Source organism: Haliotis rubra, unplaced genomic scaffold (genome assembly GCF_003918875.1).
Source record: "Haliotis rubra isolate DU_JTF1 unplaced genomic scaffold, ASM391887v1 Scf58, whole genome shotgun sequence".
Lineage (NCBI taxonomy): Eukaryota > Metazoa > Mollusca > Gastropoda > Lepetellida > Haliotidae > Haliotis > Haliotis rubra.
Genome location: NW_025767279.1, coordinates 2692766 through 2717478, shown reverse-complemented (window position 1 = coordinate 2717478; position 24713 = coordinate 2692766). Strand labels below are relative to the sequence as shown.

The following is a 24713-nucleotide window of genomic DNA, read 5'->3' as shown; positions in this document are numbered from 1 at the left end:
CATTTTGCCAAACGTCATCATGGTATCACCATGCAAATAGTGCTGTTGTACAGAGACGAAAGGTTTTTATGGGCATTTACAGAAATTTAAAGAAATTGATCATGTAAATTCAAAACATATTTCAAAATATTTGATACAACAAATAACTCAATTTTGCTATATGGGGCGGAAGTTTGGGGCTTTCTCGTTGGAAGCAGTGCAAAAGGTTCACTTGAACGCTAGTAAAAACGTTACATTAAATAGTCCAAATGTGATGATTTATGGTGAATGAGGTCGCTTCTCACTTTATCTAGAAGCACAGATAAATGTTATCAAATGCTGGGTAAAGCTCTTGGATATGACTGTATCAAGATTTCCCAAGAAATCTTATAACATGATGTGTTTGTTCGACACTAACGGAAAATCAAATTGGGTAAAGAAAGTTAGAAATTTACATTGTGGTTTTACTGATGTATTTTAGTCATAAAAGATTACTTGGTCAAAGTCATTTTATAATGCTCTATCACAAAGATTAAACAATATGTACATTCAGACCTGGAATTCATCTTTAGTACAGTCGCCAAAATCCACTTTTTTACAGTACATGTACTTGTAATTCTGTTTTAAATTAATTTTAAATACAGAGCCATACCTCCACGATATTATTCTCAGAGAATTCTTCGTTTCATTATCCAGATGTAGATGTTCTTCACATGATCTTATGATCGAAAAGGGCAGATATTATCATACTCTAAGAGGAAACAGATTTTGCAAATTTTGTACATTAAAATAATGTAATTGAAGATGAGTTCCAATGTTTGCTGGTATGTCCTTACCACAGATTTAAGAACAAAATATCTACTGCAATGTTACCATACATATCCTACTACGTGTAAATATAATTTGTTAATGAACTCTAATGATACAACTTATGTTCGCAGACTTGGTATGTATATCCACCATGCTTTTGTACGTAGAAAAACAACGCCTGCAAACATTGTGATTGTATGCCATTATTGCTATCAGACCTTGTACTATAGGCCTGTGGCCTCTTCAGTACTGGAATAAAAGAGATTTTATTTAATTTGATTTGAATCGGATTCGATTCCCCACAAGGGTACAGTGTGTGAAGCTCAGTTCCAGTATCCCCCGCCTGATATTGCTGGAATATTGCTAAAAGCGGCGTAAAACCATACTCACTCACTACAGGCAGTTAAACACATCACGACAGAAGGACACTCACTCGCATAAAAGAATAGAAACAATGGAACTTAACGTCACGTCGAAGACCCGGATTCGATTCCCCACATGGGTACAATGTGTGAAGCCCATTTCTGGTGTGCCCCTCCGTGATATTGTTGGAATATTGCTAATAGCGGCGTAAATCTAAACTCACTCACACACAGGGTAGGTGAATGTTGAGATGATGCATTTTTAATCAATAGGCAATCAAGAGGGCATTTACTATTATCCTTGATAAGTAGTTAACTTGGTATTAATCGACACGCCCTCTCTGGACTCCACCAATTACTGTTATCTTCTCACAAAAAACAAAACAAAACAAAACATGTAGCTTATTTATGCTTATTTCATTGAACGAGTCGATATGCTATTATAAAAATGTCCATTTAATTTATAACATGATAGTCATTACTACGATAACAATGCGATTATCTGTTTTTTAACTTTATTTAAGGATTTCAAACAAATACAGGAAGGAGGTGAAGAAAAAAACCAAAACAAAACAAACAGCTAATAGGGCCCGTAAGTAGGTTACGGCACTTCGCGAGACCTTAGTACTTCCGGTGACAAACAACGTTTCATACCTTTTCGAATGGTTTCATGGTTGTCAGATGGCAGTAAGGAACCGATAATCCTTGCAGGAATAACAAATTTGGGATCTGCAAACCAAAACAAAGGCCTGCGCCTGTTGAGAATAGAAAATAAGGCAGTCGTCAAATATTGGGTCCTCGGGATTTCCCATTCCATTGTGTTTAGATGTTCGAACAAACCTCGGAGGCATGTTTTCATCTTGTACAGAAATTAAAGTCACCACGTCAGATGAAGTAGTAATAAAATCTCTGTCCAACGCGCGAGAAAAAGAAATTCCCCTTAATTACACTCAGTGTTATCAGAGACCATATAGTAGATGGTCTCAGGTGTTATCCATAATATTCACAGATATCATTGGAAAAAAAGTTATTTCAAATGAAACTTACCGATGTTGATACCACTATGAACCATTTATGTACCATGTTTCATCTTCCTGAAACAAGAACAAAGCTAACTGAAAAGAACGTTGCAACTTCCAGTGACGGTGATGGGGTTTGCAACTCCGACGGAGATGTTGCGTCACTACAAGTTTCACCCTGCCAACATCACCTACGCTGTAGAATTCAACGTCTCGTCCACAGCGACGTCATTGCCGACGTCGCTCCATTACAGTTTGCGCCCCAAAATGGAAGACTGGAACACAGACTCCATCACCTCATTTTCAGGGAGTAACGCCCCCCGGGATGGGACACCAGGTGAGTCTTGAGGGGGAAAGGTCGTTAAAGGACGACGTTGTTTGTCAGCGGCGTTTAACATAGAGTGGGTCAAGGAAAATCTGCCAGCACAGAGAGTGTCCGGTTTGGGGCGTCCATATTAAACTGGGTCCGGACTTGCCGCAATATACGCGCAATAATCTTGACATTAAACCCATTGAAAGTAGCCTGAAACATATCAATGCAATAGACAGATGGACAGACAAAGGTAAAATGTCTGTTCCAATTGTTTTCCCAGATTATCGATCAACAGGATTCCTCCTTCTTCAAAAAACAATCGACGAAGCCATCATCAAGGAGTGGAACACTAGTGCCTCGGATCTGCTCGATAACCTTGACCTTCGCCTCCAGCGCATGCCGTTCCCGCCGTATAGAGAGGATGGGATGGCGTCCCTGCTGCAGATCATGTTTCCAGTGCTTCTCATGATGAGCTTCATCCTGATGGCGATCCAGACCACAAAGGGAGTTGTGTATGAAAAGGAAAGGAAACTGAAAGTAAGGCAGTCAGGGGGATATATCCTCTGAGACAAAACGCAGCAACATCTAAGCATTAGAATCTAGGTATAGCTGTAGGTCCAGGGCGACAATATAGTGATCTCGATCTCTATGGTGCTTTCGCGAAATACTTCTCAAGATTTTGTTGCTTTTTCACTCCATTCTGGTTTATTCGAAACAAACATCAAATATGTTTCTGATACACATATATGCTTAGCGTATTGCCTCGTCTCGAACGCCGTACAACTGAAGATGCTCCTAAAGCAGTTGGTTTATTGGAATTGGTAAACTCACCTGGTTGGCCAGTGTAGATTTCTAGCGATTCCCGAAATGCCGTCAAAACTGTTATGGAGTTTCCTTAATACTGTAAAATCTCATTACAGGGGAACCGCTTTATAGTGTTTGTGAAAACCTGAAATGGTCTAAGACTTGTTAATAATCAGATATTAGAAACGCATCCTAAAAAACCTTTTCGACAACTGTAACTTGACTCATTCAATTGTTGTCATACACCCAATGTATGAGATTGTCGAAGTAAAAGTCTAGTTCATATCCGATAATTTACCAAGTTTTACTCAATTCCTAGTTCCACAGATCCTGAGGGCCAAATGAGACTCTTGGTGTGATTGTCGTGTGGTACGTGTATCCCGGTGCCATCATTGATTTTAAGGGATCTCATGATTTTCCCTGCACAGTGTCTGTCTTGGAAGATAGTATTTAGCAAGACTGGGTATTCTCTAGCGTTATTGTTTTATATACTGTTATTTTAATTCTAAGGAATCCATGAAGCTGATGGGATTGAGTGCTGCGGCTCATTGGGCGTCTTGGTTTCTGACCATCTTCATTTACATCCTGGTATTCTCGGCCATTTACACCGTGGCCTGTGGTGTCAACATCAGTGGCAATGGCGCCGTCCTCGCCAACTCCGACCCGTCTGTCTTAATGGTGTTCCTCATCTGTTACGGAGTGGCCATCATATCTTACTGCTTCATGATCAGCGCCTTCACACATAGAGGTGAGTCACCAATATTCCCGTTAAATACCACAGCGCCAAAAGACAAGCTGGTAATGGTATGGTGCCAACAAATATATTTGTTTTTGTTTGTCACCCCCCTCTAGTGTTCGACTGGGTATATGACGGCGCTCTTTGAATAATCGCGATCATTAAATGCAATGACTGACATCATGAGCATCGATCTTTGGATACGTTGACAAACGCTGACATCAACTGAATCACAGTCTGGATATCGTTATTTGCTTCTTACGCCATGTTTATGAATTATTCAGCACATTCCATCAACCATGCAACCAGTAATAGTCAATGAATTTCATCACCCACGTAGTGAGTTTATTTAGTGAATTTCATCACCCACGATTTTCTTGAATTCAATGAATTCCATCAACCATGTAGTGAGTTACGGTCGATCAATTTCATCATCCACGTATTCAGTTATATTCAATGATGTCCTCATCCATTAAGTCAGTTATATTCAATGATGTCCTCATCTATTTCAGCCACTACTGCTTCAGCGGTTTCCGCCATCATCTACTTCATCACATACTGCCCGTACTTCTACCTTCAAACCATCTACACCGACATGACTCGACCCCAGAAGCTGTCTTCGTGTCTGCTGTTTAACGTTGCCATCGGCATGGGTGCTAACGTCTTTGGTTTATATGAAGGCACTGGTAAGAAGCATTCCTATTGGTTTAATTTAAGATAATGGGCATTAAAGTAATTTTGTATTAACCGCACGTCTGCATTATCACGGGTACTTGCAAGTTGTCTAACTATTGAAGCTATGAAGCTAACTATGTGTATTTACTATGAGCAACGTTCCCTGTTGTACGATGCGCACACATATTTATAGAAATCGATTTTTCGTAATGTTTCTTCTTCATATAATTTTCATTATTATGTTTTGATTATTGCCTTTAATTTTGGAGACTGGGCCTTGTTACATAACCAACGTCGGAATGAAAAATAGCAGTACCCCAAGACAAATGGTTGACTGAGAAGAATACTTCATAAGCCTAAACGAAAGTGTACCTTATCTTAGAACCTAAACATTTGTTCTGCTGTGCCTAAACATTCAATCTGTTCTGATGATGTTGTTTGTTTCTGTGAACTAGGTGTAGGTGTACAGTGGTCGAACTTCGACCAGCCCGTCTCGGAAAGTGACAACTTCTCCCTGCTGGACGCCATGTTGATGTTGCTAGGCGACACGGCAATTCATCTCCTCATCACCTGGTATATTGACAATGTCTGGCCAGGGGAGTTTGGTGTACCGAAACCATTCTACTTCCTCTTCACTGTAAGTACTTGACATTGTTGGTCATAGTGTTGCCATGTTACCTTGAACATTAGTCAGACTTTTCCAGGAAATGCACCATCACTTTAGGCCTATTTTCCTGATGTCGTTCCTATAGATACGCCTTAAAATGTTATGAATCTTGTTCCTAGGCAACGTACTGGTGTGGCTCAAACCAGGTCAAACCTAATGATTTCGACGTAACGAACCAAGACAGTACGCACTTTGAAAAGGAGCCAACGGGAATGCAAGCTGGAATCTCCATCAGAAACCTTAGAAAGGTAACATCTGTCTCGGATGTGTTTGTCTGTGATTCATCCGTGACCGTCCCGTGAAGAACGGGTTAGAATTGGTCTTCAGCAACCCATGCTTGTCGTAAGAGGCGTAACAGGATCGGGTTGTCAAATTCGCTGACTTGGTTGACACATGTCATCGAATGAAAATTGCGTAGATCGATGTTCATGATGTTGATCACTAGATTGCTTCGTCCAACTTGGAATATTTACAGACCCCCGCCATATAGCTGGAACATTGCTGAGTGCGACGTTAAACAACAAACAAACCATTCGTCATCATGCGTGTTTTTCTCTCCAAACTGCTGGACCCAGTCCACCAAGAAGGGAACTACTGGGCGGAAATGTTACACTGAATGTGTCGTTGTAGGTGTTTAGTAGTGGTTCGAGAAAGAAGGTAGCTGTGGATGGGATGAGTCTCAACATGTTCGAGGGTCAGATCTCTGTTCTCCTGGGTCACAACGGCGCTGGGAAAACTACAACCATGTCTGTTCTTACAGGTACGGTATGTTTTGTACATTAGGTATTAGAATATGCCTTTACTTTACCATGCACGTTTAATGATGAGTTGGATTATACCACGATAGATCCTGGTAGTGAATACCGGGATGCTTAGCATCGTCGTGAAATGCTCTTCTCTTTTAGCTACATAAGGGAAAATAAGTTTATACACATACCACTAATCGAATATGCCAGATGCTGTTTGAGGTACGCTGTAAATAATTTTGTTTGTTGCGTCCTGTTGTGGTTTGAAGCAGAATTATCGTCTTTCACTTGCTGCTGATGTGGATCTTGTGTCTTGATATACACATGCCTGGAACATAGGGTCTTTTGTTATTCATCCACCCGTATTGTTTGTTTCATCCACCCGTATTGTTTCGTGCGATCTTCAAATCAGAGGTTCCACACAACCACATGATGCATCCTTAGTTCTCCACTACACTGGGAGGAGAAACAATGTATCTCTATGTTTGATTTTTGAAGGTTTCATCCCTGCATCTGGAGGCACCGCCATTGTGAACGGTTACGACATCAACAACGACATCCAGAGTGTCCGGCAGAGTCTAGGTCTCTGCCCTCAACACAACATCCTGTTTGATACTCTCACAGTTCAGGAGCACATGCAGTTCTTCGCTAATGTGAGTAGCCTCTGTCAAACCTTGAAACATGTATATGATGTGTAGGTTTTAGGATGTAACACGGTATAAATTAGATAACACTGCCTCAGTAAAGAACAGATACTAGTGCTTTTGGTGGTGAGGAGTCCCATCCGGGATTCGAACCCACACCTAAAGAGTCAGGCACCTAAAAGCCAGCTCACACAGTCCTCGATCAAATAGGCTCAGCCACCGAGAGCTCCACAAAATAGTACCCAGTTCTTTGTGTACACCTCTGACAAGTGTACAATTGGCACGGCTTTCCGAAAGCTACGAATACGAAATGCAATTTAGAAAGTGGCATTGAGCCCCCATGCTGTTAGTGATAAATGTGAAATTCGTATTCACTTTGCGATCTACAAATATATCTCAATATACCTACATTTCACATTGTAGATACCAAGTTGTATTATCAGGATAACACATTTAAAGCCTCAGTGTCGCTTTCACAAACTTCTCATGGTTGATGTGTGGAAGACATTTCCAAGATGATGTTTGGTGTAATTCACTATTTTATATTTTACTATATGCTCCCGCGTTTTATACCACTCCCCCAACTTATCCCTGACCTGTGATGACAACCTAATTGTAAAATCGTTGTGCTGCAACTAGTTCTGTTGAATCTTATGGATAACAACTTCTTGATATATCTTTCACAACGTTTCAGGGCTAGTTCTTGAGGAAGGGGCAGAAACGTTGCGAAAAATATAAATTCTGTACCTATCAGCGTAGGCCAGGGTTAGAATTGGTCTTCAGCAATTCATGCCTGTCGTAGGGGACGACAAGTGGGATTAGTTGATCATGCTCGCTGACCATGCTTATGGTGTAAATCACGATATGGGCTGGTGATTACCTATAGCGTCATGTTGCTGGAATATAAGTACCGGGTGCAGCGGTAAACATACAAAAAAAACAACTATACCTCGGCCTACCAATGATAAGTTGTTGTTTTGTTTTCAGCTGAAGGGATGCCCTCAAAGTGGCAGAGAAGCTGAGATCAGGGCAATGATCAGCCAGGTCGGCTTGGACTCTAAAAGAAATACACAGTCTCAACACCTGTCTGGAGGACAGAAGAGGAAGCTGTCCGTAGGCATTGCCCTGATCGGAGGGTCCAAGGTACACTGAGTCAGACTCTTACAGTTGACCTAAACATAGTTCGGACGTCATTGTTTCGACACTTCGATGTCTTTTCACAAGCGTCTCGGTATGTCTTCAAAGTGTATGTGTGTATTACACTATGAAGGCATCATTGTTTGTCTTAGTCTACCTCTTGATCCACTTGGATGTGTTTGGCAGATGACTTCTTCTTCTGTGTTCAGATCGTTATCCTGGATGAGCCTACTTCCGGTATGGATCCTGCAGCCAGAAGACAGACATGGGACATCCTTCAGAGGAACAAGCAGGGCCGGACCATGCTTCTGACCACTCACTTCATGGACGAGGCTGACCTCCTGGGTGACCGCATCGCCATCATGGCAGAAGGGGTGGTCAAGTGCTGTGGGACATCATACTTCCTGAAGAAACTGTACGGTAATATATCCGGTTACAGTATTTTGTGATGACATATAACTAGCACTTGAAGACGGAACTGTTGTTTGTCTACCTGAATGAAAGTATGGTCTTCAGAGTAAGACATCAAAGGTCACATGAACAAAAATAAAGCAATTCCAATATTAGATCATTTTCCTTACATTGCAACGTCATGTTTATATCATTTGGTGACTTCAAATTCAACTTGAATTCTTTGTGAGGTCATTCGGCAAAGTTTGAAGAGGAAGCCAATACTAGGAATAGATTGGTGACAACCATTCGGGAATCGTCATATATCAACGTATCCTGCTCAACTGATATCATCACTTGTTTGACATCATTTATTCAAACATCTTGACTCGATATTAATATCATCACATCAATGGTTTTATTAAATCTAAAATAAAAATTCAGTCGTTTCTTTTGTCTCAAACTCGTCCGTGGATACCCTCCTGATCCCCGAGCCCGTCTAACAGTCATCGTTGCGGGCACTGCCACGTTTATGTGTAGCTAAAGACTCTGGAATTGCAACAATTACTCTTCCTGTTTTGGAATGAAATACTATGCATCTTTTCCATCTCCAGGAGCTGGCTACCACCTGGTGATGGTGAAGGAACCCAACTGTCAGGTGGCGTCAGTGACGGCAGTTGTCCAGCAGCACGTCCCTACAGCAGTCATGGAGAGTGAGATCAATGCTGAACTCTCCTACCTGCTGCCTGATGACCAGTCAGCTAACTTTGCTGCTCTCTTCAATGAGATTGAAACACGAAGAAGGGAGTTGGGCATTTCCTCTTTTGGTACGACAGCAACCACGATGGAAGAAGTGTTCTTGAAGTAAGAGCAATATGTTAAAGTTTCATCGAATCCAAACATCTGGTATCGAATGTGTAATGATGCAATGTTTTATGGTTTTGGAGGAGATACACGTACTCTGTTTTAAACATTGAATTATATAATAGTTTATTTGCACATTAGATACCTTTTATTTCAATGTTTGAACCGATCGCGTTCATCAGGCTCGATAAGCTGTTGTTCCAATATCGACATTACACAATTCTAAAGGGTTGTCCGAAGGCATTGTTCCATGCATCTGTTTACAGGTTGTTTTCAAACGTAAGTTATTGTGAGTAAAAACATGATGATTTAAGGTATCAAATGAAATTAGATTTTGACTGATCAGACTGAGGCCCACGTTTTTGCGATTTTATGGATTGACAACTTCTTTATTGCAACAGATGCGGTTGATTAAATTTTCTAAAGAAGCTGTCAATCCATAAAGTTCGTTCCTTTTCATCTTACCAGCTTCTAAACGCAACTTACATAAAATGATTGAAGTAACATTACAATCTATTTAGTGGTTTGGAAGTAATGAATTGACTTTGGTGAACAGAGTCGATGTGGAACCGTCCGATTCAGAGACTGATTTGAAGGTAAAAACAACAGCTGGCATCGTGAACAGTGAAGGTTTTACTAACGCTGCTATGGAACACCCTGGAGAAGAACCCGACGAGAATGGATTTGGTCTCTCAAACATGGGTTCCTATGGAGCTTTATCTGGACGAGGAGACGACGCGAAACTGCTGGGTTTGTGATTAACTGGCCATAATCATGACGCATTTTGTCCCGTCACCGACAAACCGAAATGTTTTGGATTGAGAACCTTTTTGTACGGTGCACCATGTCGTTTGGGCTCTTTAACACAAGAAACGAAACTGTTTGCTCTTTTCTGAGTCTATTAAGAGACCCATAATATAGACTCATTTTAGCAAGTATCTCGTTGATGGGTGAGCGTATGATAACTGGGTTATTATTATTACTATTGGATGGAACGGCGCAGCTAATGGGTGGGAAAAGGTATATCCGTCTGTTTCGCAATCACACATTGTTATCGTTGTAATAACATTGTTTATGGTAGTATGGGGCCTGAAACCAGTAACCACATTTTCGCATCCTAGATACCAATTAAGCTTCTCTGTTCATCCGAACAATTACCGTGGGTCCCATCAAACACCCAAGACCTGCATCACACGGGAACACCTCTAGAATGCAGCTAGCGCAACAAGAAGTAACTGAAATACTGTTCTACAACTTGAATGTCTTCTCTTCCAGCTTTCAACCGAGGGTTTCACAAAGTGAGAGGTGTCCAACTGGAGCTATCCCGATTCCGAGGAATGTTTATAAAGAAAATGATCCTGACTCTAAGGAACAAGTTCATGACGATGATGCAACTCTTCATCCCTGTTATCTTTGGAATTGCAGTCTTCGCAGCCCTTACCGCCTCTGGTTCCGGTCGAAAGGACGAAGGACCTATCACTCTGGACATGAGACAGTTTAACAACACTATTGTCCCTTACCAAAACGGAAGCCCGCCAGTACAACTAACAACAGATCTTACCAGCAACTTTGTCAGCCTTTTCGATAGAACTTCCAACAAACCAAAATGGGTGGAATTGGACACGTTCACGAATATGTCCAACTACTTTCTGTCCACGGTCGAGGACATTGGAGTGACTGTATTTGATGTGAAATACATAATTGCTGCAGAATTTGAATCAAACACTACCGCTCGTGGCCACTACAATGGTCAACCATATCACACACCACCAATAATTTTGTCATCTCTGCTGAATGGGATCCTTAGATATTTCACATCCCCAGATCATTCCATAACAACAACCAACTTCCCTCTTCCGCAAAACCAGTCTGACAGTTCTCGGACAACTCTTGTAGCAGGAGCTGGAACTGGGTTCGGGATTTCCTTCGTCTTGATCTTTGGCATGGCCTTCCTAACGTCATCCTTTGTACATTTCCTGATCAAGGAGAGGCAGGTTGGCGCGAAGCATCTTCAGGTGGTCAGTGGAGTTGGGCCGTTTGTATTCTGGATGTCGAATTTCGCCTGGGACTTCATCAACTACATGATTCCCTGTGTTGGTCTCCTGATAGTGTTCGCTGCATTCCAGTCGGAAGCCTATGTTGAGGACGGGAGACTGGGTATTGTGTTCCTCATCTTCGTGGTGTATGGCTGGGCAGTACTCCCCTTCATGTACACACTGCAGTATTTATTCAAAGTTCCTGCATCTGGAATGGCCATGATCATCATTCTCAACATCGTTACAGGTATGGCGGAAGTTATTGTCGATGTATTATATACTACATAGCAGTCATGCTTTTGAAAGCATATTTTTAATACGTCACCAGTTTGAGTGGCTACTTAACAATTTATGTAAATGTAAACAGGAACTGAGTGAGTGAGTGAGCGAGTATAACTTTACGCCGCTTTTAGCAATAGTCCAGCAATATCACGGCGGGGGACATCAGAAATGGGCTTCACATATTGTACCCATGTGGGGAATCGAACCCGGGTCTTCGGCTTGACGAGCGAACGCTTTAACCACTAGGCTACCCCACCGCCTCTTGAGTGAGAGAGTTCTTTTTCCAGCACCATTAAAACAATATTTCATACTTTCTACCCATCTAAGTAAACGAACCCAGACAATTACGGTTGCTGGTGAACGGTTACCCCACAGTGCTACCACATCTGAAAAAAAGCAAACAAAAAAATACTTCGTATCAAAACAAGCTGTAAGCTGTAAAACAGAATAATAATATTCTTCAAACAAATATTCATCCTCCCCAACCTTCCCAAAACATAAGCCAATATCGTTTTATTATACCAATGTCAAGTTTCACGTGGAAGAGTTGTGCACTTTAGCCGAGCCAGGATGCGCTACTCAGGTAGAAGCATCGTCCCGATAGTTATCCTTGGTCAAGCAACATCGGGACTGTTCAGGCGAATCTTTCATCACAGCTAGACCCCAGCAGACTCACTAAGTATTGTTGTATTGTAGGAATGTTCAGCGTGATGATCATATTCCTCCTGACAATGTTCAAGGCCGGCTCGGTGCTGGAAGTCTTGGATTGGATATTCACGGTCCTGTTACCACACCATGCTTTCGGCATGACCTTCTTTGAAATGTACATCAACTATAACAACCACGCCTTCTGCACCGAACAGAACTACATACAGGAGTGTGCTCGAGGAACAGTCATGTCTTGCTGCCAAGGTAGGTTCAATTTAGTCTAGATTATCTGTCAAAAATATTTCTATTCTGAAAAAAAAGCGAAAAGTAATAGTGTCAGTATGCTCATGCCATGCACCGGTGACCTGTGAACCATCGAGTGTGGATCTGACAATGCCTTATGCGAGCAGGATCCGGTAATCCCGTAATACTATAGCGTTTACTGATTGTTTAAAGACTGAAACCGATATGATAGTTATAAATTACTGCCGAACCGTATATATTTTCTGACATTCTGCTTCTTGCAAGCAAAGAGATATATCTAAAATATAGCTTCATTGTGATACTTCACCGGAGGGACGTCAAATGAATGTATGTGTGTGCGCGTGCTTGCGTGTGTGTGTGTGTGTGTGAGAGAGAGAGAGAGAGAGAGAGAGAGAGAGAGAGAGAGAGAGAGAGAGAGAGAGAGAGAGTGCGTGTATGCATTTTATCAAGGTTAATTCAAATAGAAAGTAAGCGTTGTAAAACATTGCCATCCCTGATACACTTTTAACGATTTACGTCATGCCAAAAGTATATATATTGCTACTATTATTTCATCTTTTGCTCAGTTCTGTCAATGTAATATATTCAAGAGACATAAAATCCTTTCCACGGTCATAAGAAATGCCCCGTGTCAGATTCAGGATATATCATTATGAATGCTATAAAATAGTGACCATACCATGGTGAGCATATCCTGCCCAGAGATGGCACCGGTTACAAACACATGCAGTGGCAAGTCATTTGTTCACCTGACAAAAAATGAACACATGGCACAAGTCAAAATGGCATCGGACATTATTTACGTCATTTATTCGTTACATGTGGCAATATGCTCCATGTTTACAGCTCAAACATTTGGAAATTATTTCTGGGGCCATGAACATTGCAACAATGATCAAACATGATTTTAACAAGACTCCTCGATGAGAGTTCGGTGCGAGTTTTCTTCGCTGTCGGTTGGTAATCCGATGCTCAGGCTTGCTGGTCAAATGCATATGTTTACATTTCCATTTATTGTATTGTGTAACAAGATACTGGTCAGAGTCATGACATAGCGATATTTCTAATGCAATGACCATATCAGATTTCTGTCACTGCAGTGAAAATATCACTTTTCTCATTTGGGAATGAAATTCTGTCACGCCTAAGTATGAGAATATAATATACGGTAATCTCAATGCTGAGGTTCCAGTAGTGACATATAGAGTGAGATTGAAACGATCTGTGCCATGAACAGTGTATGTGCAGGGGTTCAAAAATCCCATCGCCCGACGCCCGGGACAAGTCAGTTTTCATTTCGGGCAATCAAATAATGGTATCTTACTTGTCCGTGGGCTACTAGATAATTTCCACTTATGGTTTCAAACTGCAAATAAACTTTGATTTAATTTCATATCTGCTCAAAACGTAGCTATTAAATTTCGCAATGATAATAAAGTAGAGTTATCTTCCTTTGCTATTTATCACTTTCCAATAAATAGTCCAGTAAACATTAACATCAAATACGATGTTGATTTCTTCTTTCATAATTACATCATCATAATTATGTCATAAAATCAGGGCAAGTGGATAATTAGTCAGAACAAGTTACTTTCTTAAAGTCACTTGCCTTTTGGCAAGTGGCTTTTTAAAAAAAAATTGAACCCCTGGTGTGATAAATATAAAACTAGTGCATTTGGACCATATGTCTTACAGTAGAAGATGTCATGGTTGGAGACCCGTGAAGATCCGAATTAAAATTGGTCTTCAGCAACACATACGTGTCGTAAGAGGCCACTAACGGGATTGGGTGACCATGCTCGCTGACTTGGTTGACACACGTCATCGTATCCCAATTGCGTAGATTGATGCTCATGCTGTTGATCACTGGATTGTCTGGTACAGACTCGATAATTTACATACCACCACCATATAGCTTGAGTCCTGCGTTAAACAATAAACAACAAACCGATGCCATGGTAGGAGAGAAACAGTGTTTTTCAACAGTGTTTCTCTCCTACAGAGATATATTCCTGTTCAATACATAAGTTAGTGAATGAGCGAGTGTAGTTTCACGCCGCCATTAGCAATATTCCATCAATGTCACAGCAGGGGACACCAGAAATGGGCTACACTCACTGTACCCATGTGGAGAATCGAACCCGGGTTTTCTGCGTGACGAGCGAACGCTTTAACTACTAGGCTATCCCACCTCCCCACAATACAAATAATGACGTTCTATATACGTACTTCACGTGTCACAGTCAGCCATCAGTGAACATAACAATCACATGTTTTTGTGTCATGTGTGCATTACAGTTTGACCTCATACAAGCACCTGACCATTACTCTCCAATTGCACAACTGCCTTGAGTAACTGCCGGGTTGCTTCAGTCAACACAGAGCAAGCCGTGGGTTCAGAACCCCACGACACTATCAATACAGATAAGACAGTCGCGTCGATGTGACCTTACTGACCTACTTATCAAGACCGCAAACCGCCGTCGATAAAGTCAATTACACATTCTCGCGAAATCTCCCAAGACAGATAATTGACTGAGTAAACACTGGGTTTACACATACCTGCGTACAAAGATATCAGCCTCTCATGACAGGGTGCGGCCCATTCACATTGCCAAACAGGTCATGACTGAATCACACTATACTTTATCCCACAGCTGGCTGGTCTATACTGATGATACATATGTTTGCTTAGAATACCTTATGTTCGGTTTTGGACTCAGTGTTTTAAGTAATTGTATATTAAAATACTGAAGATAATTCTGATCCAGATGCAAACTGAATAATAATAGAAATATTGAAAACGTTAGATATTTAATGGATGAGCTAAAAGCGGAATGTTTCAATATGTCCGTATTATCATAACAAAAAAATACATTGGACCTACTTGCCACCATAGCTTCGTTCTGAGCCCAATTGAGTGAGTTATAATTCCTTTTTACCTGCTTTAATACTCCTCTCTTTAGAATGTAAGGAAAGTCTGTGTATAAACACACGGGTGTGGTGTTGGCGGTCACGAAGCGTAATAAGGGCACGACCATCAGTTTCAAGCGTATCCATGGAAACAGCTCTGTACAGCGAAATATGTACCGTTAGACGTCCAGGCCATCCATCTTCCCGAGCACGAATCGAATAGCATGATGTAGAAAACAGCTCTCCAATCAAAGTAATCTCACAAACGAGAGACAAATCATCGCTAAATTTTTGAAAGTAGAATGGATTGGTAATGTAATCACTTGGGTGATTAATGAGTCCAAAACATTTGTCATAATGTATTTGTTTATTAGTTGTTTAACGCCGCACTCAGGAATATTCTAGGTATATGGCGGCGGTTTGTAAAGAGACCAAATAATCTAGTGATCAACAGCATGGGCGTCGATCTACGCAACTGGGATACGGTGATATGTGTTAACGAAGTCAGCGAGCCTGACCACCCGATCCAATTAGTCGCCTTTTACAACCAGTATTGGTTGCTGAAGACAAAACTCTAATCCTGATCTTTACGGGTTTTGTCATAACATAGCATAATGATAATACTGAATAATCGTCATGATATAGAACATTCTACAGCAATGACGTTTCATATGTGCTTATGATTTATTACTCGTTGAGGTTTGAAATTCAGATACCTTTCTTGTTTTTACTTTCAGATACCTGCGGTAACGACTGTCTAGTGTTTTCAGACGATTTTCTCCAGTGGGAATTGCCAGGAATTGGACGTTTCATCTTAATGCTTGTCCTACATGGATTCTTTTACATGTCAGTCATTTTAATGATTGAATACCAAATTCCCCAGAAGATTGCATATTGCAGTGGGGGTCACGATATGGAGGACGGAGAACGGTTCCTCGATGGTTCAGTTCCGGAAGACGATGACGTGTCTGCAGAGCGCAGACGCATCGATGTCACAGACCCAGCTTCCGGTTCCTCTGATGCTATTGTCCTGAAGAACTTGTACAAGAGATTTGGGGACGTTGTGGCAGTGGATCATCTGAACATAGGCATTGCGGAGAAGGAGTGTTTTGGTCTCCTGGGTCAAAATGGTGCTGGGAAGACGACGACGTTCAGGATGATGACGGGAGAAGTGATGGTCACTGGTGGAAATGCTTATTTGTGGAAGCATGACATCAGGAATCAGTCTAAGAAGGTACATATTCAATATCGTCAACTCAAAAAACCTGTTGGTATCACCCTCTATTCGTGGTCATTCAGGGCCTACAAGAAGGGCATTTTATCCACTATCGCTTATTCTCCTAATAAGGGCAACGCTAAATGTAGGGTTGCGACAAGGGATTTCAACCGTGGTTGTTACTCTACCATTGTAAGCATTATGGTTTAACAAGGTTAGATGCGTGAAAGTTATTCAGAGCCGCAGTTTCACGACTCTTTTGGCCATGTTATAGCCACCTTACGGGACTATAAGCATTGGCTTGCTACATTATCCCCATTGTCGGCTTGAGAGTCAGCGGCGCTTCAACTACAAGACTACCGTTCCAAACCTTAACCGCTCCAGATATTTCACAGGATGGTTTTTACGACTTCCTCGACTGGGTCCACATTGTGCTCATCCCAAGGTAACCTGCAAACAACTTTGAATTATTGAATTCATTATCTTCACCACAGGTGCAGGAGAACATGGGCTACTGTCCCCAGTTTGACGCCCTGATTGACCAGATGACCGGTCGAGAGACTCTCGCCATGTACGCCCGGCTACGTGGTGTTCCAGAAAGGAGCATCGCCGACGTTTGCACCAAGCTGCTGGACATCATGATGCTGCACAACTACGCCGACATCCCAACACAGGAATACAGGTATGTGAACAAGCGCGTCCATTTGCTCCCTGGTACTGGATAATGACAGGTACATTATTACATGAACCGGAATATTCAAGGTCCATGTGTCTTGTAGAACGTGAGGTTTGGAGGGTGGTCTGTAGGTAGTGATTTCGGTTAAAACAGAAATCAGTTAGACAAATTAAATAGTGTTTTCATTGGTGTAGTCTCTTCCTTGTTGTTGGGGAGTATCCAGAAACCTAGCCCAATCTTGGTTATATCCCACTTCGTCCCACAGCGCTGAAAGTATGACGACAGTGAAGGTAATGTTAATTCGGGTTAGAATTAATCTTCAGTAATCCATGCGTTAGAGGCGACTAACGGGATCGGGTGGTCAGACTCGCTGACTTGTTGACGAACGTCATCGGTTCCCAATTGCATAGATCAATGCTCATGCTGTTGATCACTGGATTGTCTGTTCCAGCCTCGATTATTTACAGACCGCCGTCATATGGCTTGAATACTGCTGAGTACGGAGTTAAACAGGTTAAACAACAAACAAACAAAAGCTACAATACAAGACCTTGAAAGTATGTTCATGTGTGATACCAACCCCCACCGAAAACACTGACTCTGATATTTGCCACAGTCCAATTTGATATAATATTGATAAATTCAGGTAATTTGATAACAAATCAATGTTAGAATGTTTGCCATGCGGATGTCTCGAGTGCAAGCAGGATCGATATGTATATCCTATATCTGAAACGCGTGGTACGATAATAAATCACCTCTGCACTGCATCATTTGGTGTTCCTTGATTAAAGACAGATTAATGTTAATCCTTTATTGACCTCTTTATGGTCCCCATCTCTTCGGGTCATACCTGTGAGTTCAGTGATTTAGGAAACATCACTTCCGATATGCGGTCGGAGCCGCTGTGCAGAGTTCTTTGCCTTGGTTGTATCAGGATACAATGGGTAGTTTCTAATTCTCGATTCATGATGATTGGTTTGTCAGCATAATAACCCGTGCTGTATGGTTTTACTACTGTGGTAAAAGTCTATTATCTGCATCACTGTATACGTCACTGTATACGTGACCGCCTCCGTGGTGTAGTGGTTAGAGCGTCCGCCCGGACAGCGGAAGGTCGCGGGTTCGATCCCCGACCGCGTCATACCAAAAAGACGTTAAAATGTGGTACTTGTTGGTCCCTGCCTGTCGCTCGGCATTAATGGGTACAACAAGGACTGGTCGGCTCGGAGTCAGTATACTGTGTCTGAGTGGGGTATTCATGCTTCACTGCAGCATGGTATCTCAGGGGGCTAGCACTATAAAACCAGCTTCAGTCTGGGCTAGTACAAGCAGCCGCACATACACATACACACGCATGCACGTCGTCATATGAGCGAAATATTCTCAAGCACGACGTAAAACCCAATTTCACCTCACTGTGTACGTGTTATCTGTGCAGTGATTTATCATTTTATTATTTCCTTTAAGTACCGTGAACATCTGGGTTAGAATTGGTCTTCAGTAACCCATGCTGTTCGTAAGTGGCGACTGACGGGATCTCGTGGTCAAGCTCGCTGACTTCGTTGACTGGTGTCGTTGTATCCCAACAGCGTAGTTCGATGTCCATGCTGTTGTTCACTGGATTGTCTGGTCGAGTTTCTATTACTGACAGACAGCCACCATATAGCTGGGATATTGCGGCGTTAAACAAACAAACAAACAAGCCATTTCTTTTACCAAATCCGGCAGCAGCTCTTGGATGTCGAAGATGTTCAAGGATCGGATGTAGGATTGTACGGGTGTACCTTCAAGTATCGTCACCCTTCAGATTCCTTTGTACACTGACCATGTCCAGCTTGTAGTCATGGACAAACACTCCACATCATAACCGACCCTCTATAGAGGGGACTGTGAGACGAATGTACCGTGTGGAGTTTCCCTGGCACCAGGACCGAATACACACGTCAGTGACGCAACAAGAGTGAGTGAGCGAGTATGGTCTCAGCCCGATCTGTCGACAAATGAAAAATAGGATGTTCCTAACCGTCAACAAAACAAAAAACCCGGAGTGTCGACATCGCATGGTCAACATACCGTGACAGTGTTAATTAGTGAAGGAGAATGTTTGCTTAGTGGTTTGCAAGTGGCTATGGCGGCTACAGCTATGCTCGTATCATGAGTAAATGAATTAAGTTGATTAAAGAGAATGTCTTTTTAACAATTTGCAAGAGAATTAAGGTTGCAAAAACAGACTATTATTTTACGTTATGCGAGTGGAAGGATTACCATTTTGGAGTTTAACATGCAACAACATCCGGAAAGAAACAGAGAGCTTACAAATTATTTTGTGATATTGGGAGTAGAAGGATTATCGAAAGGCTGTTGTAAACATTTAGCATTTGGGCATATATTATAGATCATGAATATTTTGTTACAACTGTCAGAGCCGTTTTTAGCAATATTCTAGCAATATCACTGCGGGGAACACTAGAAATGCACTTCTCATTTTGTACCCATGTGGGGAATCGAACCCGGGTCTTCGGCGTGACGGGCGAACGCTTTAACTACTAGGCTACCCCCACCTGCCGTACACGCAGTAAGAACTTGCTGTCATCCTCCCAGTGGATATTTCTCCATGTCCATAGGTTTCAATCTCTGAATGCACAACTCCATGTCAAACTGTTCATGCAACGGCGATCGCATGGAAAGATTGATCACCCTCATTGATTTGCCTGAGGTTGAGACGATTGATGACAACTGGTATGTCGCGTCCATCATGTCCTGGTGGCAAAGGTCATCCACTGACCAGGAGGATCTTCGATCGTCTCGTGCTGATTGCACACGTAGCTGCTCAGACGCCATTACCGTTTCGTATTTAGACGCAACACCAGACCATCCTGTCACTACCTAACAAGTTTTGACACATTATATTCGCGGCTGCTGGACAGTGCATAACATTTTTTACGGTCGTTTTAGTTGTCTATGGATGTATACTTCGCCCTGTATTAGTACAGAATTAGTGTTGAAGAAGTAGCGACAACATAGTATTGGTTAGTGTATATACTTTAAATATAGCCATAAAAACCAAAAAATGTTTCTCGTCACTTGCGAAATATTATGTTAAAGGCCGTCATGTTTTTTCGTTTAATACCAAAAACCCATTCAAACTCCCCAGTAACGGTTGTGTCATCGTGAGTGGCACCTTGTGTTAGGGGATTGAGGGATGGTGGGCAAGTGTTATCTTGACACTTTCTGACATGCGCATTGTGCGTTTGTTTTCAAGATATGTATCTAAATATTTCGCGAAAATCACCGATATAATAATTTAGTACAGAAAACTTAAAGTAATGCGTAGATATTCAGATGGTCGGTTTTGTCTTTCGTTGGTCCAATCTCGCCAAAACTTCTAAATTTATCATGGGGGAATAAAACATTCAAACTGCGTTTTGAATTATCCAAATGAATAAAAACAGCTTGTTCATTGTCTAATTTGTATTTAATACACATTATGATGCTTAATATTACCGAATTAATTTCCTGTTTTGGACAATTCGTTAAAAAAGTTATACTTGTGTGTATTGGTTAACCCCGATTATTGTACATGAAAGTGCTATCAACGGAAAATATTTCGTGATCTGAATAGTGGTTGCCATATGAACGTGAGGAAATGAAAAGTGGGAATATAATAATTATGAAATTAACATTTGTGAAACGTGAAAACGCTGCAATATCGAAGGTAGTGTAAAAGGCATCCAAACCACGCCTCCTGGTTGTACTATTGTGACTTTACAATACTCTCGCACCCAAAATTAATTGGGGACATTGTGGTGTTCTAAATATTTCTAAATCTGACAAATATGGTTACGTTAGATGTCCTAAAGTACAGTGTGACAGTAGCGTCAGATGTTGGTGAGCGTTAATTGTATCAAGCTCTAAATTAATAACATTTAAGAAGAGGCATGGGTTTTTTCATAACGAATGTAGAGTCTACTTATGGTGATGTATAAATATGACTTGAGTGTTGTGACTCGGCAGAGCTATCTTCTTAACGTGTCACGATCAAAACCCGGGTTCGATTCCCCACAGGGGTACAATGTGTGAAGCCAATTGCTGGTGTCCCCCGCCGTGATATTGTATTGCTGGAATATTGCTGAAAACGGCGTAAAACTAAACTCAATCACTCACTAAAAGAGTCAGATGAAAACGCAAAGCACCTAAACACTTCATTCTGTATAACCGTCAGACTTCGTTAAAAGTCAAATTCATTTTACACGGACTAGTGAATTGAGTATTATGTTAATTCAAATTGCTTCAAATCTTGTAAACAAAACAGATATTAGCGACGGTATCCTTGTTTTGGGATGTGTAGCAGCAGTAACATGTTTGGAAATAACAGATCTGGCCAGCATCTGATGTATATTTGATTACGGTTAGGCCGTTCGTTGCGGTTGCTTGTGGACGAGGAGGGGATAATGTTTAAACACATCACTTTATTTACAGTTAGCTCCATGGTTACCTACTACACACATAGACACAGGGATACACACATTCTCACAGAGATGAACCCACACATTCGCCCTGACCACACACTCACATAGTTGATAACAATGATAAGCCCAACAGTATAGTGCTGAACTTGACGCCGCACGGCCATGCTCTGTGCTCTTACAACATGATAGACATTACTACCCCGGATAACCCTAGCTGCTTTTGAGGCGCTCGATGGTTAATGTTCATGGCTTATCCCACCGGTTACCCATTAACTGCTGGGTGAACAGAGGCAATTGTAGACAAACTCACTTGCCTAAGGTGAGTCTCTCAGGAGCTAAGCTGCCAAACACGGTCACCCATCCTAAGGTCTCTCTGTGAGCGACGTTAACTTCAAACTGATTTGCACCCTGGGCTCTATGCACAGGGCCACACACCAAACTGATTCCTATCCTGGACTCTATGCACAGGGCCACACACCACATCACGTTCTCTGACTCACACTGACGCAAAACACACTCACTTCCACAACACTCCCTCACTCACTCACTCACTCACTGGCAAAAACACACAAACACAACACATATGAAATGAAACCGCTCCCACAGAAGGTTGTGAAATTTCATTACGAGTGTGTACGTCATGCATACCTGTCTCACTAATACCTGTCACAGTTTTGTTGATCTTAGATTGTCAAGTTACGTACGCGGGTCGGTGTGTCTCCGCGTGGGCGTCACCCCATACTGGGTAAAACTGAACATAAATATATTCGAATATTTTAAAGGTGATCCGTTGTACTAGAATCAAACGTACATCACCTCTACATCTTACTCAGTTGGTGAATTTCAAAACCGCACCCTCCTATGTCGGAATCTTACGCCCGAACATGTATATTGGTCTATGTACACTCGGTCAACAATTACCTCAGAGTTTCTACGGCACCCCAGTGTTACCCCGGCAACCTGGCCTGTTGCAGCAGGGAGAGCCAGTATGACAGTCATAATGTCAAGACAGTATGTGTTGATAATTTGCAATCCGTCAGTTGATGGAGTAAATACTCGGGACTCAGGTCGATAATGTTATGAACATAACACTCCACATCGTCAGGATATCCACCGACAAATCCATGAGATATATCCAAATGCAGTTCATTGATTTTTCCTCTCAGTATTTCCATGGTAACAAACTGTCATTACTGACAACTTTACTTTTGGCTAAACTAAAACAGACTTATTTTGCAAGTTGTTATCCAGTACATATATCTTATTATCTTCTATCTTAATAATCATATTTCGTACTCATTGCCTGTAGCAGAAAAAACTATAGATATATTTGTATGTTAGTAAATATGTGACAGTATGTTACTGAGTGAGTGAGTGAGTTTAGTTTTACGCCGCACTCAGCAATATTCCAGCTATATGGCGGCGGTCTGTAAATAATCGAGTCTGGACCAGACAATCCGGTGATCAACAGCATGAGCATCGATCTGCGCAATTGGGAACCGATGACATGTGTCAACCAAGTCAACGAGCCTGACCACCCGATCCCGTTAGTCGCCTCTTACGACAAGCATAGTCGCTTTTATGGCAAGCACATGGGTTGCTGAAGATCTATTCTACCCCGGCATCTTCACGGGTCAGTATGTTACTACATATATCAATATGTTAGTAAATATATCAGTAGATACATGTTAGTACATATATCAAGATGTTAGTAAATATATCAGTATATATGTTAGTACATATATCAAGATGTTAGTAAATATATCAGTATATATGTTAGTACATATATCAAGATGTGAGTAAATATATCAGTATGTTAGTAAATATATCGGTTAGTAAATATATCAGTAAGTTAGTACATCAGAAATGGCGGTGCAGTAAACATATTCATAAGTATACTGAAAATTCTAGAAACGAAACACAAACAAAACATTATCTCTGCTTATGTCTGTGTAGCGTGGAAAAGATAAGAAATACGTTTAATCGCATCTCACACGACTAATTTCCATGAATGTTATGAATGATATGTGTGTCTGGTCTCTATATGTGAGTATATTTCCGTGTATTTATGTGTCTACCTCATACAACAAAGATTACAAAATACATCCTCCATGGTCTTCTACTTTGTACATATCAATTGATTACAACTGTCAGAAATGTAACATCTATATGTCAGGGCCAATGGTCGTTTGTAATTGTCTTGTAATGTCTTTCCTGGAGCAGTTCTGAACAGAAGGAGAAGATATCTTATAATTAGGATAAGAATACCATACCTTTAGTTTTGAAACAGAGATTTTATTTGTATCAGCTGATCTTAGCTACATAGCAACATACCTGTATTAACATGTCATGAGATTTAGAGATTCAAAATACAGGTATAATCGAAAAGGTGTAATCACGTTTTTAACTGTCTTATATGCATGCGTAAATCTCTCCAGTTGGAACTTGTTATCTTTTGAACTATAAATGCTACCTTCCTGGTAGCTGTCTTTGAAAAGGACATTGTCTGGTGTATCTATCCTATATCACTAATATCATATAATGAGTAAAATGCAAATACGTTGGTCATGTTTATGAGTATAAAAGGTATGGTATTTGTGAGACTACATAATCGGTTCAGTTTTGAAAATGTTGAAAAATAACGCGAATTAGGTCAGTATGTCAAGAACGGGAACAACAGTGTGTTCAGAGGTAAACAATGGATTACTCCGAACAATGAATTTAAACAGGGTGCACACCAGTTTTTACTTTTGCGCCTTCATAAACCTTTCATCTTTCCAGTGGTGGCAACAAGCGTAAGCTGAGCACCGCCATCGCTCTGGTGGGAGACCCGGCCTTCATCATGCTGGATGAGCCGTCCACGGGGATGGACCCCAAGGCCAGGAGGCAGCTCTGGAACGTCTTGTCACAGGTCCGGGAGTGCGGCAGGACACTCGTGCTTACGTCTCACAGGTACGACTTGTTGTTTTTAAAGATATAGTTGATCAAACATGCAATCAATATTTAGTTTCACTTTTGTTTGGAACCGTAAAGATTAGAAACCGTTTGACTTGGTCTTCA

At 41.4% G+C, this 24713-nt stretch overlaps 1 protein-coding gene across 3 annotated transcripts in view; it reads left to right on the top strand.

Annotated features, from left to right (window-relative positions):
• LOC124254666 (phospholipid-transporting ATPase ABCA3-like) overlaps positions 1–24713 on the top strand; it is a 29210-nt gene that overhangs the window by 1663 nt on the left and 2834 nt on the right. Inside the window, exons 2-18 of one of the 3 annotated variants that reach the window (XM_046688510.1) lie at positions 2292–2507; positions 2764–3020; positions 3798–4035; positions 4536–4709; positions 5154–5335; positions 5485–5613; positions 5996–6125; positions 6610–6764; positions 7743–7898; positions 8102–8312; positions 8897–9146; positions 9703–9896; positions 10422–11429; positions 12161–12376; positions 16027–16523; positions 17000–17187; positions 24435–24605. In XM_046688510.1, coding sequence (XP_046544466.1) covers positions 2292–2507; positions 2764–3020; positions 3798–4035; positions 4536–4709; positions 5154–5335; positions 5485–5613; positions 5996–6125; positions 6610–6764; positions 7743–7898; positions 8102–8312; positions 8897–9146; positions 9703–9896; positions 10422–11429; positions 12161–12376; positions 16027–16523; positions 17000–17187; positions 24435–24605 — 4372 coding nt within the window. Of the gene's footprint in view, positions 1–2255; positions 2508–2763; positions 3021–3797; positions 4036–4535; positions 4710–5153; positions 5336–5484; positions 5614–5995; positions 6126–6609; positions 6765–7742; positions 7899–8101; positions 8313–8896; positions 9147–9702; positions 9897–10421; positions 11430–12160; positions 12377–16026; positions 16524–16999; positions 17188–24434; positions 24606–24713 lie in introns of all 3 variants that reach the window. The other 2 variants (XM_046688512.1, XM_046688511.1) reach the window with 2 other exon arrangements.